A 19,535-nucleotide genomic window follows, 5' to 3' on the forward strand; every position below is an offset into this window, starting at 1 on the left:
GATGGCAAACTTCGGCTTTGCCGCCCACGCAAAAGTCCTAACCCTGAGCTGTAATTGGGCCTTTCTGGGTATTTTTGGAGGTAGGATGTTGCAAATTAAAGCACCTTTTAACGTCTCCCCAGCCCACGTTGTGGTCACACTTGAAACCCAGTTTGTCAGTACTTAAAGTAGCAAGCCTGGCCCCTTCCGTGCAGCCTCCCGCTCTTGTCAGCGTTCCCGCCTGAAAGGCACGAAACCAGCACTTGCGAGATGGCTGCACTTCTGGAGGCTTTTGCACGGCGCTGCCTTCACCCCTCATTTAGACGCAAAGCTCCCCTTTTCGTGTTTTGACAGGAAGTTGGTCACCCAGCCAGGCTGAGCTCTTGCCAATCTGGGGTCCCCAACGTTATACCAGTAGACACCACTATACCCAGTGACACAACTACCACCACCCCTTGGCACCAGTCAGGCTCCCTACTTCACCTAACATTTTAGTTTTCAAAAATAAGTTTTAAATTAAAAGGGGAGCTGACGCACTGCCCACACCGGAATCTAGCATGGCCTTTATTTCCAAGAATGTCTCCCTGCTCCAAGTGGGCCCCAGAGGGATTCTTAGGGAGGGGGAAAGGGGGCGGCTGTACGCTAGCACTTCAATTTGCAGCATGGCCAGAAAAAAAGAAAGGCACATTCTGGAAGGCTAGAGGACACGCCGGGGAGTGAGGAGGATGTTTTGCTTGAATCCTTGTATCTGTTTGTCCTGGTTGGTTGGTTTGCTTTTGTTTTTGGTGTGATGTGTTCTTTGCCTGGTTATTTTGTGTGTGTGTGTGTGTGTGTTGACTGTTTTGGTATATGGTGTGTGTGTGTGTGTGTTTTGCCTCTGAATTTCTGTGAGCATAACCAATTTGCCGGCTGAGAAATGGCTTTCGGCGGGGTGGGGGGGGGCAAATATGTGACTTGGCATTTTGGCCTCAGACTCACGTCTGCCGTATACAGAGTTTCTTAGCCAAGTTACTTATCTCTGGTCCTCATCAGTTTTCCTTCTGTGAAATGGGTGTTGACCAGAAAACTTTGGGTTGGAAACAGTGGTTTTGTGTTTTTGACCTCTAAGCGCCATCTCTGCTTTGCGTTCAGGTTCTTAAATTACTTTTCTTAAATATCATCATCATCATCATCATCTCTCGTTCATGGCGGTTTTTCTAGACAGACATGACAGGCATTGCCAAGTCATGCTATCTTTTACAGATTCAGGGATTTCCTGACAATTGAGCATGTTTTAATACGGCTGCTTTCTGGATGTTGGTGTGGATGTATTTTGGTAGGCCCAGTTTCTGAAGGTTTTCTGTATAGTTTTTTGATGTGATGCCAGTGACTGATGTGACTAACGGAATAATTGTGACCTTTTCCTGTTACCATAGTTTTTTGACTTCCATGGCCAATGGTGTATTATTATATTATCATTATCATCATCATCATCATCATCATCATCAGGATAAACCATGCCCACCCTGGCGGTCATTTTGTGAGAGCCCCCAATGCACTATCAAAATTTGATATGTGCCCACCAGCACATAGCGACTTGGGACCCAGCCTGCGTTCCTTGTGGAGCAAGTCAGCTGGCTGTTTCGGCCCTTCATAGAATCATAGAATAGCAGAGTTGGAAGGGGCCTACACGGCCATCGAGTCCAACCCCCTGCTCAATGCAGAAATCCACCCTAAACCTTTCCTTCCTTGCTCTTTGTATTCCTTGGGCAATTACATTGGAAGCTAGCTTGGAAGGCAGGCCCTTTGGGTATGTACCTCTCTGCCTCCTGTTTTGACTCAAGAAGCCCAGGGTGGCAGAATTGGCCCCGGGAGGTGCTTTGGCCGTTGCCTCCGTACTCCATGTCCTGGAAGTGTCGGAAGTTGCCGGGCAACGTGAGCAGATTATCCGCAGGTCCCGTCTTTGACCTTCCAGGTTAATGAAAGAGCGGTGCTTGCACAAATCTGCCTTCCTCCGTGCGTGTTGCGATCTGTGAACTTTGTAGCTGGGGTTTGCTGCTTGTCCACCACCCCCATCCCTTGGGGTAAGCAAAGAACAAATAATCTGTGCCCCCCCCCCCCGCTAGACTGCAATTGTATTCAAGGCAGTGGGGGCAGGGAAGGAACTGTGCTGCAGCAGCCCTGCTGGGATTTGATCCAGCAAAGCTCCAGGGCAGAAGGGGAGCGTGAGTAATGACAGCAGCCAAGGGCTACTGCGAAGGCGCCCTGCTCATTCCTCTCCCTCCAACTTGGAGCTGGATCACTGTGTTTGGCTGGGTGAGCCTTCTAAATCTTCCTCGGTTCAGTAGGTGACACAGTTTCGGGGCCTGCCATCTTGAGGGCCGCGTAAAGCCTGCCACAGTTTAGGGAGCCATCTTTTTAATCCCAGAAGAGCAGAAAATATTGGGACAGGGAGGCCCTGGGTTCGGATTTCCTGCTTAGACATTGGAAGCTGCCTTTATACCTGGCCAGACCATTTGTCCGTATTGACCCTGTTCAGACGACACGCTAAGCCACGGTGGTTAAGCATTTTGAGCTAAACATTATGGCTTAGTGTGTCGTGTGAACCATTCCTAACCGTGGTGGCTACATAACCACGGTTTAAACACGCTCACTAATCATTTGCTGCGAAAGAGTCAGCGGCCTAAACATGGCCTAGCGCCTTGTCTGAACAGGCCTGTTGTCTACTCCAGCCTTCCCCAACCTGGTACCCTCCAGATTTGTTAGACTACAACCCCCATCCTAGGGCACTAGTCCAGCACATCTCAGGGGCACGAGGCTGAGGGAGGCTTTTATACTCTTGCTGGCAGTGGCTCTAGAGAGAGATGGTCTTTTCCATCCCTGCTGCCTGGGATCCTTTTAATTAGAAGAGCTGAGAAATGGAGCTGAGAACTTCTGCATGTAAAACCTGCACTCCAACTCACAGGGTTGCTATGTGGATACAACTGGACAACCCCCTATATACCTTGCCCTAAGCTGGATTTCACAAGATAAAATCAAAATATGGCAGCCAGGTTGGTCACTGGTACACTTAGGGGTGATCACATTACACCAGTCTTAAAATCTCTTCACTGGCTGCCAATTAGTTTCCAGGCGAAGTATAAAGTGCTGGTTATCACCTTTAAAGCCCTACATGATTTGGGTCCAGGTGACCTGCGGAGTTGCCTTTCTCCCGTACAATCCGCCCTGCACACTCAGGTCCTCTGGGAAGAATCTACTTCAGTCAGCAAAGACTAGATTAACAACTGTTACCCAGAGGACCTTTTCTTCTGCTGCTCCCAGACTGTGGAATAGCCTGCCGGAGGACACTCGTCAGCTTGATGGCCTTTTAGCGTTCAAGAAAGCTATCAAGACTGATCTCTTCCTGCAGGCCTATCCAGTAGAATTTTAGGATACTTTTAGGATGTTTTTAGGATGCTTTTAGGATGTTTTTAACAGTGTATGCTATGTTTTTAATCAGTATTTTATGTATTTTATGATTGCTGTTGTTCTCCGCCTCGATCCAATCGGAGAGGTGGGTAAGAAATATTATTATTATTATTATTATTATTATTATTATTATTATTATTTCGGAGTAAGTGTGATGAGTTTGAGAGAGGATGTTGCCCCTCTGAAACTTCAACAGTTCTTAGTGCCTGCATCAGTGTTCTTTGATCCTTATTTCTTCAGGCTGTCCTAGAGGTGTTCAAGCCCTAGGGAACAAACAAGAAAAAGTTGCAAGGTAGATGTGTTTCCTACACACACACACACACACACACACACCACAACCCAAACGGAAAATGGGGGAGGTGGACATTTTAAGAGGAAATTGAAAAATCTTTTATGGAATATTTTCTTTCAGAACGAGTGGAATACTTGCAGCAGTGTTGAAAATGGGATATTGATGCCGCCAATTTACACAGCTGCAAATAGTGGGTCTGAGATTCGAAAGGCCGCAGAGTTACTGATCCTAGCAACAGTGCTACTGTGTCTGGATTATCAAACAAGCAGCACTCTTGGGACTTGATACTGAAAAGTACATTCAAATGTTACAGAACATCTTCCGGAATTTGATCCATGAGTGCATTCTGAGAGCCTGCCAAGTGCGTTCGCTCCTGCAACATTTGTAGCAAGCTCTTTTTATGCAACACAGGCTCCGACTCCGTTGAAGAACTCAGTTTGTAAAGTTTAACTAAATATCCAAACTTACTGTTAACTCAGTTACATTGTAGGACTCTTTGTGTTTAATAATAATAAAAAACCCAGGAGCTTCTTTTTCTGCATGGTAATATTGAGCTCTACATAATGTTACTAAGCCTAGAAAATAAAGCCTTTCTTTTACCAAATTTCCAATTTTTAAAATCCCCCCTATTTTCTCAGCTTGCAAAAACTATGATGGACTTCAGAGTTCTTCAGTTCATCTCTAACATCTCTGGATGTCATTATTATTATTATTGCATTTATATCCCTCCTTTTCCCCCCAAGGTGGCATACATAATTCTCCTCCTCCTTTCCATTTTATCCTCACAACAACAACCCTGTGAGGTAGGTTGGACTGAGAGTCTGTGGCTGGCCCAAAGTCACCCAATGGATTTCCACGGCTGAGTGGGGACAAGAACCCGGATCTCCCGACTCCCAGTCCAACACTTTAGCCACCTACACCACACCCCATAAAGTCAGCATAAAAATAAACCATAATAATAGGGCTGTATTTGTATTTATTTATTTATTTATTTTTAAAAATCACAGCATTTATTACTTCCAAATTTCATAAATGTACCCAACAGTACAGTTACACATAAGTGTCACCTCCCTTTAAGTATTACATATATTTACATTTATCTCTACATTTCAATTTCCCCCCAAATGCTCTGCCCCACCCACCCTGAGCAAGCCATTCTCCTCCCCATGTTTCAGAATATTCAGCATATCACCTTTCTAGCCTCTATAGGTTCCTGAAATAAATCCAAGTTCTGCCAATACTCCCACCCCCACCCCGGGCTAAACAATGCAAATGTTGGTGGTTTAATTTATCCCCGCCTTGAAACCAGTTTTTCTATTAACAAGAATTTGTGGGGTGTTGGTGTGTCATTGTCGGTCCCTCCACTCTGAGGAGTCTCAGCTGCGAACTGGTGACGGGAAAAGTCCTTCCCACTTTGAGATTAATGGCGCATGCTGTTTAGGGAGACGTAGTGATTTTTCCAATGCTGGGGTCCCTCTGAATTATCGTGGGGAATGGCAGGCCAGACATGCGCTAACCTAGAGCGCGTGCAGGTCTTGTGTCTGCATTTGCAGAGATGTAGATAATGGCGATTCCCAAGGGGAAGTATTCACACAGTGGGCGCTTGTGTTCACTTAAAGGTGGCCAGAGCTGCTGGTGGTACGCACCTGGGGTTTCCAGACCGGCTTGTCTATAATTAATACTGGGGGTGGTTGCATTTAATTATTACGAGCTGCTGTCAAACTAGCAACCCACACCATGGGGAACTGAGCGGCTACTGCAGAACTCTCTGTAATATACAGATAACATCAGTTTTTTTTCATCAAGAAAAGGGCAAAACTTATAATGGACCTTTGGTAATAAAGAACAGCTTAAAAATGTGGGCCGTATCCGTAGCAGCTTAAGATCTTGCCGACTTACTGCGGCGTAAGAGTTTTTGTAGACAATGGCCTACTTCACATGCACAGAGTGGAAGGTCAGACACCGGATAGTGTACCGAAGGCTCTGAGGAGGTGGGAGAACTTTTAGGTTGGGGGTATTGAACCTCAGGCCCACAGGCCAAAGCCAGCCTGCCTGGGGTCCCAATCATGTCATGATTTCTTGGCTTTTGCACAATGTTTCCCCAATTCTATAAGATTGAAAGGTCTCTCCTAAGGCTTAGTTACTGACAGTAAGAGCTTTAAGCGAAAAAAATGCTGGGATTTTTTGTAGCCCCGTTTTGCCTTCAGCCATGCCTGCCACTTTAATGTGCCCTCCAAGAGCTTCTGCCAAATTGAATTTGACCTTCAGTTTGAAGGAGGTGCAACGCTCCTGTTTTAGGTGAAAACAGCCTTTTAAACTAGTCCACAAGTTACTAGTCCACAACCTGTGTTACTAGCCTTCAGGTCCACACCCACATGCTGTTCATTTGTGGCCTAAAGATCCATTTTTTTTGGTCAACCTTCCTGCCTGGTGGCCTGGAGACAGTTACTATTCACCATAGGTGAGTGACTAATTATAAACTCGGATTAAGAGGAGCAGGCACTTTGGTTCACGATCAAGACTGCTGCTATATAAGCTGGGCTTCATTGCTGAGACGATAATTTGCAACTGTTGGATTCCTGATTGCAGCGATTTCTTTACTAAAAACAAGCTTCTAGTCCTCACAATATGCAGAGAGAAGCTTGAATCTGAAGACCCTGCTGTGCTGGTGTGAACAGGCGGGGAGAAGGATTTCTTTATGCTTCACAGCTCCTTGTCGGACCCCTGTTTCAACTTTCAAGCCCCTACAGCCCTGTCAGCAATGGGTTTGCTGAGAGACGCTGCCTTTACTCCCTTAAAAAAGTTACCTGCTGCAGGCTCAGAGGCATCTGTGTCTCCACACCGCTTTTTGCCTCCAAATTTGTTACGGAGACACTCTTAGCAATTCTTCAGGGGGGTGACTTTTACATCAATCATGCATTGTTCACAGCCAGACATGCTAGTGCATGCTGTCTGATCACTCCTGTTCGGCTCCTCCTTCCAGTGTGAGTGGCTGCAATAACCAGGAACTCACCAGGAGGGAAAAGCTAAGTATTGCGTCCAAATCCGGACTCCTGGTTTGTCACTCCCCAATTAAGCCAGAGTCTGAACGTGGCCTTTGTGAAAGGCTAGGAGCAGAATTTTCCAGCCCTGAACTGTTGGTGAGGGTGTGCGTAAGAGAAAAACTTGCCAGAACGAGGCCCGGCTGAAACTAGGCCCACTTAATTAGCTGCTTCTCTTTTCCTAAATGCCAAGGCACGCCCAGTTTCAAAATAGTGTGTTTAAGCCCTTATTAATTTTGGAACATTCCTGCACTGCCTGCAGTTTGACCTTAAGGCATGGTTGGCTTGAGAGAGAGAGGGAAGATTCACCTCTGAAGGTTATTCTTGCGTTTGACTCATCTCCAAGGTTTGCTTTTAACCAGGCCATGTTTAATCTGCGCCCCGATCCCCTGTCGTAAGCCACAAAACAGTGACCTTGTTTAGCAAAGCCCTCTTCTTTCTGTAGTTCCATCAGGCATTGCACATGTGCTTTGCAGCATGCTAGAAACTTGCTCTGTTTCTCAAAAATCAAAACGGCGATTCTGAGAACCGTCTTGCCTCGGCTAACTCAGCCTGGGCTGTAAAGTGTGTTGAGTTACTGAGACAGAAAATAGCAACATGCATTTCCTGTCCGTTGGTAGGAGCCAGGGCTCTCGAAGAGCCGGCCCACTTTGCTCCTTGCGATCCAGTGATAATGACGAGCCACACCTGCATCCCCACTTCGTACATGTCTCCGAACGGCAGGTTCACATCTCATGCCGGTGCCTGTGCCCTGCTCCTAGTTGGGGCCTGCAAATCGTCACTTGCCGATGGCATATGAGGATTGGCCCCAAGCCATCGTGGAAGGACGTTTCTGGCGAGGGGAAGCGAGTTTGTTCTTTGTATTCCACTCAGGTGCTTGATGTGGGATTTTCCAGCTTGGCCTCTGAGCCACTCTTCTGTTGGACCACTTCTCATGCCAAGGTGTGGGCTTTCAGGACTGGGGGCTGGATAAGAGGACCCACTGTAAGCCCAGGATTCTTCTTCCTTCCCTGCCTAGCGCTACTCCCACACCTGATTCCACAAGGTATAATCCAGGTCTTTGCAACCCAGCATTTTAAGGCTGACCAAGAAAGCACTACGCCTGTCCTCTGGGCACCAAATTGGGTCCTAAATGGTGTGGAGAGAGGCCTTCTGAGCACCTGCCCCAGAGACTTGAACCTGTAAATACCTATGGAAGCAGGATAGGATGTGTTTTATTGAACCTGGCTTTTGGTGTCTGGGAACAGGGTAGGATCATCAGTGGCTGGCTATAGCTTCCAAAGAATTTAGCAAATTGTTCCACTTATCCAGTGGTACGAGGGAGGTCTTTCCCCCAACTGCTGGAAGGCTTGTATTTCTTGAGCAGCGGCACACACATGCCGCCCAGCAACCCCTTTTGAAACTAAAGAGGCTTTCCCAAAACTTTTTGTGATGACAGCATGATTCCGATTGCTGTGTGGATGTCTCATTTTAGATTGGGGCCCCGAACCCATCGCTGGGGGACCTGGGCGCTCCTGCATTTCTCCTGGTTCTCTCCATTTTGTGAACACGAAAACATTCTTTCCCACAGCGTGGATTTATTAGGGGGTTTGTTTATTTATTTTATTTATTTATTTATTTGTTACATTTATATACCGCCCCATAGCCGAAGCTCTCTGGGCGGTTTACAAAAGTCAAAAACAGTAAATCTTTAAAAAGTATACAAAATTTAAAAACGTAAAAACAACAGTATCCATTTAAAAACAACAGTTCTGTTCAAAGACCCTAGCTTATGATGGCAGATGGATTGCACCAGGTGTGAAAGGAAAATGGTGTGTGTGTGTGTGTGTTTTGCCAATGCTTTGGCCACAGTGTCATTTACTCTGGCTTTACTTCTTAATTGATCATATTTAGGTGACCTGAATTTTGGGGGTGGGTAGGTGAAAATGGAGCATTAAATATAGGTAGAAACTAACCTTCTGCAAGGAACGTCTGTATCCTTTTGCCTACTGTTCTGTTCCCCCCCCCTTTTTTTTTTTGCTCCTGCACATCTGGTTTGGATAGTTGTACAACTCGCCATAGGCAGCTATATAGTACCTTTCTGAACAAAGTCTCTACCCAGAGGCAGCCTGATAGGTAGGGACAAAACGTCCCAAACTTGGGCTGTTTTTATGAAAACGACATCTCTTTTAAAGCTCAACTAAAAAGATTCTTTTGGTCTCTCCGTGCCTTCTTTCTTTCTTTCTTGTTTTCTGGAGCAAAGGCCTTTATTCATTCCTTCTGGTACGGGCAACTTCTCTTCCTGTCGAGGTGGAATCTAAATTTCCTGACAATGAAAGCTGGTGGTTTTGGGGGTGGGCAGAAGGTCACGAACAACCTCTGCACATTTCTTCCCAGCGTGTATGAAGCCTTGACACCAGCAGCTCTGAGGTTACTTTAGGAGCTTAAAAAACTTCAGTGCCTCTTGCTCTTGTTTTTCAGGGGAAGAGCCTTTCCCGACCACCCCTCCTTGTCAGATGAATGGTTCGTTAGAAACTGTCAAAGCGACATTCTTGGTTGCTTAGCTCACCCAGGCCTGCTCAGATTGGCTCGCAGCCGTGCCGGGGAGGGGGTTGGAAAGGGAGACACACAGTATGGCCCTGTTCATTCACCCGGCTTCCCGGTGCCACCCGGCAGAGCGAGGAGGGCCTCCGCTGCGTGACGTGTGCGAGTCTTGGTTCCCAATCCTTTCAGGGCCCCGGGGTGAGTCTCCGCAGAGCGTGGGAAAAAACGCGCATGTGGCGATGCGGAGGTGAGGCTGCGAGGCGCAGGCCGCCTCCTCCTCCCTGGGCCAACCGCTGGAGTGGGTGATGATGCAACCAGTGTTGAAGGCCTCCTGACACTCCCGTTTGCTACCTGTGCTTCTGAGAATTAATTAATTTCTCTCTCTCTTTCTCTCTCTCTCTCTCTCTCTCCCTCTGTGATAGATGCAATTATTTTTATTCCTGCAATTTCTTTGCCGCCTGTAGACACTTGAGGCAGTTTACAACACCGCCGTCTTTCATGGGGCAGTAATATAATTCTTGGCACTTCCAGCGCGTCTCAGATGTTCAAAGCGTTGTATGTGCATTATCTCTGGCAACCTTATGACAGCCCTGTAGGGTAGTTCAGTACGATCCTGAAATTGCAGACAGCGGGCTGATGCAGGGAGGGAGAAGAGCTTGCCAGAGGCAGTCTTCGAAGTGCGTGGCAGATTTGAAGGTTGTCTTCACCGCTGTGCCAGGCTGTCCCCCAGCGAGGAATGATGGGGGTTGTAGTCAAACACATCTGGAGGGTGCCTGGTTGAGGAAGGCCGTCTTTACACTGTGCCAGGATTGATGTGGAATTTCCCGTACGCAAGCTTCTACCTCCCCAGCCCTTCCAGTTAAGGACAGCAGATGATGGCCTGCTGCCTTATCCTCAGTGCTACTGTGTCAGCCAGGTTGGTGGCCCCCCCTTTGCACCCAATCCTTGGGATCCCTCGGAAGGGCTGACCTGACACTGTTCCCCTTTGTCTCGTCGACTGCCTGCTTTTTGTCTGCCACGCCCTGTGTGGTGGGAGCACTGGTGCCCTTGATAGGAACAGATCAGGTTCTTACACACACACACACCTGCCCCTTGCAGATTCTTTCCTATGCCCGTCACTTTCCACTCCGCCTGAGCACGTTTGCCTGCCTGCCTCTTTGAAGAGGACAAAGCCGAAAGCCAGATTCCGCCTCCTCTTTAATAAGCTTTCCGAGGCGAGTCTGTCTCCTTTGCTTTGCCAGAGAGCCCTCGTGTCGCTTTCCACTTCAAATGGAATCCCTCCACCAGATGATAAGGGGATGGATTGGAGCAGGGAGCGGAGGAGATTCTAAGAGCTGGTGTGTCTCCTTTTTTTTTAGCTCCCCGCGCTGCGTAGCCCAGCCATATTGGCTCTTTCAGATAACCGCGTGTGGCATTGCTGCTCAATTAATCAGCCCCTGCCTCCGAGTTTCTGAATGAACGGGGGTTAGTAACCGTTGTCAAAACAAGCCTTGTGCTACCGAAAGCTCTCCAGCGCGCAATTTCTGGCCTCCTGAACTGATCTCTGTGCTCATCAGGCTGGGTCGGTGCCTCCCCCACCGTGAATCTTGTCTCTGTGTGTGGTGGTGTGGAGGTTGGGGGGAGGCATTTGGAGCTGGGGTGTTGCAGATAACACTTGATGTAGAATGACAGACCCTATTCATAGCCAAAAACGCACTGCTTCTTAGTAACAGGAATGGGATATTGACTGTTCCAAAGAGTCTTATAGCAGCAGCAACAGCTGTAGTATATGTGTGCGGGTTTCTTTGAACTTAAAAGGGTTTTAAGGTAGTGCTTTGTCCTAGGTGCATTTCATCTCTACTTGCTGAACCATACTGGCACAGAAATCGATTGTAAATGCTGGGTATGAACATGGTCCTGGTTATTAATTATAATCATATCACCTGCTTATAAACAGCTGGTGGCCTGCGGTGAGCAAAACTTGCCCCCAAGTAACCCAGCTAGGAAGCGTTTGTGAAAAGCAGAATGTGGGACCTTCATTATTTCCAGACTTTGACTGTGTTACAAATTCCTAAGGGATAAGTGGGCAGAGAGACTAAAAAAAATAGTTGTGGGCTACTAACGGTCGTGGGCTCATTTGTAGGGCTGAACAAGATGGTTCGGTCTTCAGTAGTGTCCTGTCTTGTCTCAGGGATCAGACGAAAGGTCCATCAAACGCCGACATCCTGCTTCCCACAGTAGCCAGTTGGATGCCTCCCCAGTAACTGGTGCTCAGTAACATACCACCTCTGAATATAGATGTTCCATTTGGCCATGATGCCTGATAGCTATTGATAGACCTGTCATCTCAAAAACATGTTGAATCCCCTTTTAAAATCATAGAATCATAGAATAGCAGAGTTGAAAGGGGCCTACAAGGCCATCGAGTCCAACCCCCTGCTCAATGCAGGAATCCACCCTAAAGCATTCCTGACAGATGGTTGTCCAGCTGCCTCTTGAAGGCCTCTAGGGTGGGAGAGCCCACAACCTCCCTAGGTAACTGGTTCCATTGTCATACTGCTCTAACAGTCAGGAAGTTTTTCCTGATGTCCAGCCGGAATCTGGCTTCCTTTAACTTGAGCCCGTTATTCCGTGTCCTGCACTCTGGGAGGATCAAGACGAGATCCTGGCCCTCCTCTGTGTGACAACCTTTTAAGTATTTAAAGAGTGCTATCATGTCTCCCCTCAGCCTTCTCTTCTCCAGGCTAAACATGCCCAGTTCTTTCAGCCCTCTCTTCATAGGGCTTTGTTTCCAGACCCCTGATCATCCTGGTTGCCCTCCTCTGAACATCCTCCAGCTTGTCTGCGTCCTCCTTGAATTGTGGAGCCCAGAACTGGATGCAATACTCTAGATGAGGCCTAACCAGGGCTGAATAGAGAGGAACCAGTACCTCACGTGATTTGGAAGCTATACTTCTATTAATCTCAGCCGAAGGTTGCCACCACATCTTGTGGCCATGAATTCCTCAAATTACATTGTGTGAAGAAGTTCTAACTTTTGTCTGTCCTGAATAGACTTAATGGAGAGAGAGAGAGAGAGAGAGAGAGAGAGGTAGGTGGGGAGGGGACTTCTTTCTACCCACTTTCTCCACATCATGCGTAATGTTACATGTTCCCATCAACTACCCCATGATGTCTTCTTCCTGAAGATGAGCGTGCATAAGCAAGCTTGTGCAATTCTGGAGTAGCCCGAAATCCCCACTTGCTCTGCTTTCAAAAGAGAACCTGAACAAACTCGTGTAGCTCCACATGGCTCCATTGTAAACCACATAGACTTCATTATATCTGGAACTCACTGAACCCATCCCACCCCACCCCAACACGCACATCTGCAGACAGGAAAACGTAACTGCCATGAATTTATTGCCTGGATTAAGTGGGGTTCAGAAAGGAGGTAGTAGTCAAATCTCCGACCAGGTTCTGCGGTCAGTGTGCTGGAAGTCTTAAAATAAGACTGGAAGGATCCCAAACTGGCCAGCGCACATTTCCAAGTGCCTGGCCAGAGCTTCTCTGCAGCAAAGCTTTCCCCTGCACCCCCACACCCCGTGCACTGAAAAAAATATGCAATTTTCCTTACTTACAGCCCTCTTTCCAACCGCATGCAAGCAGGATTTCCTGTTTCCCCTGCTGGTGGTGGTGAGGGGAGCACCTGTCCCCTGCATGGTTGTAGCATTTGGAGGTAGCGTGCTTCAGGCTGGGTGAGCCGAAGTTTCTTCCCACCCCCACCCCGCTGGTAGTGTGCAGAAGGCGAAAGCTGACCCAAGCACAGAACCCCTTGTTCCAGATAGCGTCACACTGATATCAAGAAGGTGGGGAGGGCTACCACCTTGCTGGGGCACGCATGATTTGTACATGGGTTGCAGGGAGAGAACGTGTTGAAATTCAGGCATGTGAAAATGGAGCCCTAGGGCTCTGCCTCCTGCTGTTTTGAAAAAGCAAAAAAACTGTCTTCAGGCTTCCCCTTGAACGCGAGGACCAGAAACATGGTCTCTTTCCAAAGGAGAGCTGAGAGTTTTGCAGAAGCAACACAGAATCACAGAATAGCAGAGTTGGAAGGGGCCTACAAGGCCATCGAGTCCAACTCCCTGCTCAGTGCAGGAATCCACCCTACAGCATCCCTGACAGATGGCTGTCCAGCTGCCTCTTGAAGGCCTCTAGTGTGGGAGAGCCCACCACTTCCCTAGGCAACTGGTTCCATTGTGGTACTGCTCTAACAGTCAGGAAGTTTTTCCTGCTGTCCAGCCGGAATCTGGCTTCCTGTCACTTGAGCCCCTTATTCCGCGTCCTGCACTCTGGGAGGATCGAGAAGAGATCCTGGCCCTCCTCTCTGTGACAACCTTTCAAGAGTTTGAAGAGTGCTCTCATGCCTCCCCTCAATCTCCTCTTCTCCAGGCTAAACATGCCCATGTTTAGCGCCCGAGTTCCATGCCTTGTCGCATGTGGATTCTCAGCATGCCCCCCTCAGTTTGGGAGTAGAGCCACAGCTATGCAAGTCAGAATCCAAGGGGAATGGAGAGCTGGCGCTCGGTGGACGTCTCCTTTCCATGCCAGAAGCAGTTCGTTTGTGTTTGCCTCGGATCTCCAGCAGCCTTATGGGGACCAGAGAGATCAGGAATTATACCCGTCTGCGCATGTTAAGTCTGAATCTTCTAGAGCCTCATCTTCCTTCATTTTTCTTCCCCCTTCAGACTTTCACAGCATGGTGCAATTCCCACCTGCGGAAAGCCGGGACGCAGATTGAGAATATCGATGAAGATTTCCGTGATGGCCTGAAGCTCATGTTGCTACTGGAGGTCATTTCAGGTGAGGTGCTGAGTTTCTTGTGCTGCTTTTTGAGGCACCTCCAAGGGTCCTCCTCGACCTTTGAGGGACACTTCTGTTGGCAGCTTAGACATCCCAAAACAGCCTTCCCCAACCTCTGGTGCCCTCCAAATAGGTTAGACTGCCCCTCCTGTAGTCCCCAACCCGCATTGCCATGCTGGCTGGGGATGATTTGAAGTGTAGTCCAACACATCTGGAGGGCACCAGAGGCTGTCCTAAAATGACAGGATGTGGCACGTGCATGATGGGATTAGGAACACCACCGCAGTCTGCAATCTGTACGATTGAATTCGCAGATTGCTTAATAACTTTCTCTAGAGGTTTGGCTGGGAATCATGTGGGCTGGCCTCTTGGGTGCTGGCTGTTGGTGATGGATGCTCAGTGCATCACTAAGAAATGTGGGGTGGGGAGATGGGCCACAGGCAAGGCTGGCTGTACTCTTCTTTCATCCCCCTCCCATTGTCCAATTCTGCACCCCGAATGAATCATGCGAACTGTGTAAATATTAATCTGAATAATGTAAAGCTTTGGTTTAAATGGCATTTTGAGGTGGATGAGAGCTAACAGGATGGACTGGTGCCCCGCTGACACCGCCGCTGAGTTCATTAACCTCTGTTGGCCCACCTGCACTGGCTCCTCTCAGTTCCCCAATGTGATTCAAGGGGTTGTGTAACTCCAGCGCTTGAATACACTAACAACTTCGGAAATCAGGCCCAAATGAGCAGAGAACCATCTCACCCCCAGCTGCAACAGCTTTTTGGGACTGGGAGCTTACGAGGCAGGCTCCTGCTACCTGGAAAACTTTCCATCTGATCCAGCCAGGAGAGGAAGGCCTGCAGAGCAAGTGACCAATCAGCGGCTGCTGTTGTCCTGCCTAGTCTGGGGAACCTCCAACGGCCTCCTAGCAGGCCCAGGCTCCCAGCACAGAACCGTCTCACCCCCAGCTGCAACAGCTTTTTGGGACTGGGAGATTAAGAGGCAGGCTCCTTTGGGGGCGGGTCCGCCACCAGCGGGGTCACTTCCAAAGGGGGCGACATCAGGGCGCGGGCCTGCCCCCTTGTTTGCTTGTTTTGTTGGTTTTGTTTTCTCCCCCTATTTATTTATTTATTACATTTTTATACCGCCCAATAGCCGAAGCTCTCTGGGCAGTTCACAAAAATTAAAACCATCATAAAACAACCAACAGGTTAAAAGCACAAATACAAAATACAGTATCAAAAGCACAACCAGGATAAAAACCACGCAGCAAAATTGATATAAGATTAAAATTCAGAGTTAGAGCAGTAAAATTTAAATTTAAGATTAAAATTAAGTGTTAAAATACTGAGAGAATAAAAAGGTCTTCAGCTGGCGATGAAAGCAGTACAGTGTAGGCGCCAGGCGGACCTCTCTGGGGAGGTCATTCCACAGCCGGGGTGCCACAGCGGAGAAGGCCCTCCTCCTAGTAGCCAGTGACTTATAATGTTGTTGTGTATTTTAAACTTCTTTTTTATATTTCTTTTCCTATGTTTTAAAATGTATGTAGTAAGTAAGTAAGTAAAGAAAGTTTATTTGTGTAGCCGAAGCCATTATAAACATATATATGATCAAATAAAACAGAATAATCAAATATATTACAAATATATAAGATTACATTACAATGTTTTAAACTTTGTAATACCGCCTTGAGGCCCAGTATTGGGCAAAAGGTAGGATACAAATAAATATAATAATAATAATAATAATAATAATAATAAGAAGAAGAAGAAGAAGAAGAAGAAGAAGAAGAAGTAGTAGTAGTAGTAGTTACATTTAACTTCCCTTGATTTCAGTGGGAGATATTGTTAGTCATGCTTAAATTAGTAAGCCTGTATACACCAGTTGCTGGGGAACATGGGTGGGAGGGTGCTCTTGCACCATGTTGTGCTTGTGGGTCTCTGGTTGAGAATTGCTGTGAACAGAGTGCTGGATCAGACGGACCTTTGGTCTGATCCACTAACCCAGCCTTCCTCAACCTGGGGCGCTCCAGATGTGTTGGACTACAACTCCCAGAATGCCCCAGCCAGGGAGGCAGTGCCATTGGGTGTGATTCCGAGCTCCACTCACCCAACCCACTAGCACATATATTGTCTGAAGAGGGCTGGTATAGAGTTTGGATCTGGGAAACCCACCTTTCCATCTGTGGTCCACCATGAAGCTCCTGGGCAAGTCACTGTCTTTTTTAGTACAGTCTTGCTGGGGCATTCTGGGAGATGCAGTCCAACTCATCTGGAGCGCCCCAGGTTGAGGAAGGCTGACATAGGGCTATAAATGCTTTAAAAAATTAGCCTGGATTCAACCCAGTGTATTTGGAAACACAGATGAATTAAAGAAAAATAATAATAATAATAACCTGGAGTAACTTAGAACCGTTTTCTGCCCCTCTTGCACCAGTAAAAGTGTTTATCCAGCCAGACCTGTCGATTTCCTTGTGTCGATGTCAAAAAGAAACTGACTTTCTGTGTTCTTCCAACCCAACCCCCAACCCCCAACCTCTGGAATGTTTTAGGGGAGCGGTTACCAAAACCGGAGAGAGGAAAGATGAGGGTACATAAGATCAACAACGTGAACAAAGCCCTCGATTTCATTGCGAGCAAAGGAGTGAAGCTGGTTTCCATAGGAGCCGAAGGTAAGCTAAGCTGTTGCGGGGCGGCGGTGGAGAGCTGTTCTTTCTAGCTTCCCCAGTGATAACCTGCAGCCCATCTTATTTATCTATTTATTTATTTAGAGTATTTTTATCCCGCACCTCAGCCAAAAGGCTCTCGGAGCAGCTTACAATGTATCCATAAAGAAGACAGTCCCTATTCTCAGGCTTACATTCTAAAAAAAAGACACGACACAGAAGGAAAAGTGGATGGGGAGGGAAGAGGGAGAAAATAAAAAGAAATTAAGGAGACTGTTTAGGCTGGTGGGACGGCCCTGCTCCGTCCTCTCATCTCCCAATGGAGGGGCAAACCAGCAGCTCCTTCTTCCCCACAAGGTGAAGATGATAGCCCTGGGGGGGGGGGTGTCCAACTGAGCAGGCTCTGATGGTCCCTGCCTGCTCCAGTCTCCCTCGCATCTTCTTCCCCACAGGGTGAAGATGGCAGTTAGCCCTGTGGGGAGGGTTATATTACACCATAGCAATGCTATGTGTCAGGAGGTGAGAAGTTGTTTCATGTTATTTTATGGAAGTTGCCTTGATGAACTTCCTGGATCGAATGATACTCTACCACCTGAGCAACGGCCCTTCCCAGGTTATGACTGGGCAGGGCTGAGCGCTGAGGACACAAAAGAAACCGGATTCCTCACTGAGGAAGTGTAAATCCTGCAGCAGGTAAACTATGCCTCTTGACACGTATCTAGCCCCACCTGCTAGGTAAGAACTCATGAACTTGCTCTATATCCAGAGTTCCGCTACCAGCCTACCAAACTTGGGTAGGGTAATACGTCTGCATCTGTTTGGAGAGCCCTCTTGGGGTAGGGAAGAGAGATCAGGGAGGCCTGAGTTCAAATCCCCATGAAGCTTACTTGGGCCGTGTTACTCTGTGTGTGTGTGTGTGTGTGTGTGTGTGTGTGTGTGTGTGTGTGTGTGTGACCTACTTCACAGGAGAGCTGTGAAGGGCAAAATGCAAAAAAAACAAAACCGTGCACTGGAAGGCTGGGTTACATAGGAGGTAGGTGGATCACCTGCTAAAGAGATGCTGGCATTCTGCTAGAATACAGCTGGGGCTGTGCACATGCTGAGATCCTGCAGCGTTGGAGAAAAGGCACAGAACGTAGTTCTAGGTGCATAATTCAGCTTCCTGGCTATATCTGCACCAAATTAGATGAGATGGAGGCCGTGTTTATGCATGTGTCTGCAAGAAGTACTAGAATCGATGCAGCTCGATAAGCTTGGCCCTAAACTCATGGGCCTGTTGAAATCTCAGACTCCACAGGACGTGCTGAAAATGATTTCCAGTGCCCAAATGCCTCCTTGCCCTTTCCCCATGATTCACCAAGCTGAAACAAATGCTGCAAAATAGAAGATTCTGTGAACTTGCTCGATTTGTTCCGGCCACGGAATTTTGACTGCCTGCGCTCTGAACTCTTAACACGCTTAGTATGGCGTGTATGCAGCCCCAAGTAGAGTAGTCACGATGGCCTTGTAGGCCCCTTCCAACTCTGCTATTCTATGATTCTATGATTCTAAAGCCTGCCACTGTACATGTGGATGTGACTAGCTGTGGCTGAGAGCCTTGAACAAGCTCTCTGGAAAGCCAGTTGGGGGCCTGAAGAATTAAAGAGTGCGAGCACACCCGGACACGCACAGCTGTATCTGAGCAGCCACGGCGGCGGCGGCGGCCCACGGGCCCGATCCCTTTGTCCGCAGCAGCTGTCTTTACCGAGCGAATTGCAACCAGTGATGCCCTCCTCCAAATCCAATACTTGCCTTCTGTTGTTCCGCACTTCTGTGACTGATATTCCTTTGAGCCTCGCCAGATTTCCATGCTGGCAGTGAATTCGTTACACGTTTTAAAACAAACAAGCAAACAAAAAAAACCCAGATTCGTGCCATTGGATTTTTCTCAGCTCCTTGCTCCTGGACCAGCTCCCTGTTCTCTCTCGCTCCACCCGCTGCATGGAACTGGGTTGTACTGGGGTGGGTGGGGGGACGACACTCAAAAACTGTGTGTATAGCAGGGGGGCTTAACCGATCCCCTGCCCCCTGTATAGATTTTCACATCTGTACTGCTGATGAAAAGACGCAATTAGCCGCCGTTCTGCAGGGAACGATTTGGCTGCTTATTTTGAATCCACATTTCGATTTCAGCTCTCTGGCCATCTGTGCCTCTCCCTGCTGCCCTGTCCTCTTCTTCCCCCTTCCTGTGGACCCTTGCTTCTTCCAACCCTCCTTTTCCTAGCTTCTCTTGCTCCTTCTTGATGGCCTCCTCCCTCCGGGCCCCTGTTCCTCCTATTCTCTGCCACAGACTCAGCCCTGCAGCCTTAAGCAAGGCATCCTTTGCTCAGCCTCCCTCGTTCACTCGCTCTGCAATCAGGCAGTTGTGCCGCCCTTCCTTCCAGGGCTGCAGCAACGGTGACTGAGAACCGCTCCGAAGGCCGTCAGCTCTTAAAAGTGCTAGAAACACTGTGCGCTGTGGCGAAGATCCCTATTCTCGGCCTCAGTTCCGCAGTCTGTTCAATGGGAATAAAAAATAGATGCTCCAACAGGCCTTCAATCCCTGGGGCAGGGCAGGCTATGCGACGTCCTCTGAACAAAGCTGCTTCTCTCTCTTTATAAAAGAAGTTTCTTTACTTCCCATCATAAAGCAAATGATGGATTTATGGTGGAAACTCTCCTTAAAGAAGATTTTGCTGCAGTCAGTCCTTCCTTGAGCTGCCCATCTTGTCCTTGCTGAGGCTTAGAAGGACCA

The 19,535-nt window shown here is 48.0% G+C and overlaps 1 protein-coding gene across 2 annotated transcripts in view; it reads left to right on the forward strand.

The window, feature by feature from the left end:
• Positions 1–19,535, forward strand: part of ACTN4 (actinin alpha 4) — a 105,879-nt gene that overhangs the window by 34,695 nt on the left and 51,649 nt on the right. For both annotated transcript variants that reach the window (XM_063140514.1, XM_063140513.1), the window contains exons 2-3: positions 13,989–14,103; positions 16,649–16,768. In XM_063140514.1, coding sequence (XP_062996584.1) covers positions 13,989–14,103; positions 16,649–16,768 — 235 coding nt within the window. The remainder of the gene's footprint in view (positions 1–13,988; positions 14,104–16,648; positions 16,769–19,535) is intronic.

The sequence above is a fragment of the Elgaria multicarinata genome, chromosome 13, assembly GCF_023053635.1.
Source record: "Elgaria multicarinata webbii isolate HBS135686 ecotype San Diego chromosome 13, rElgMul1.1.pri, whole genome shotgun sequence".
Classification (NCBI taxonomy): Eukaryota; Metazoa; Chordata; class Lepidosauria; order Squamata; family Anguidae; genus Elgaria; species Elgaria multicarinata.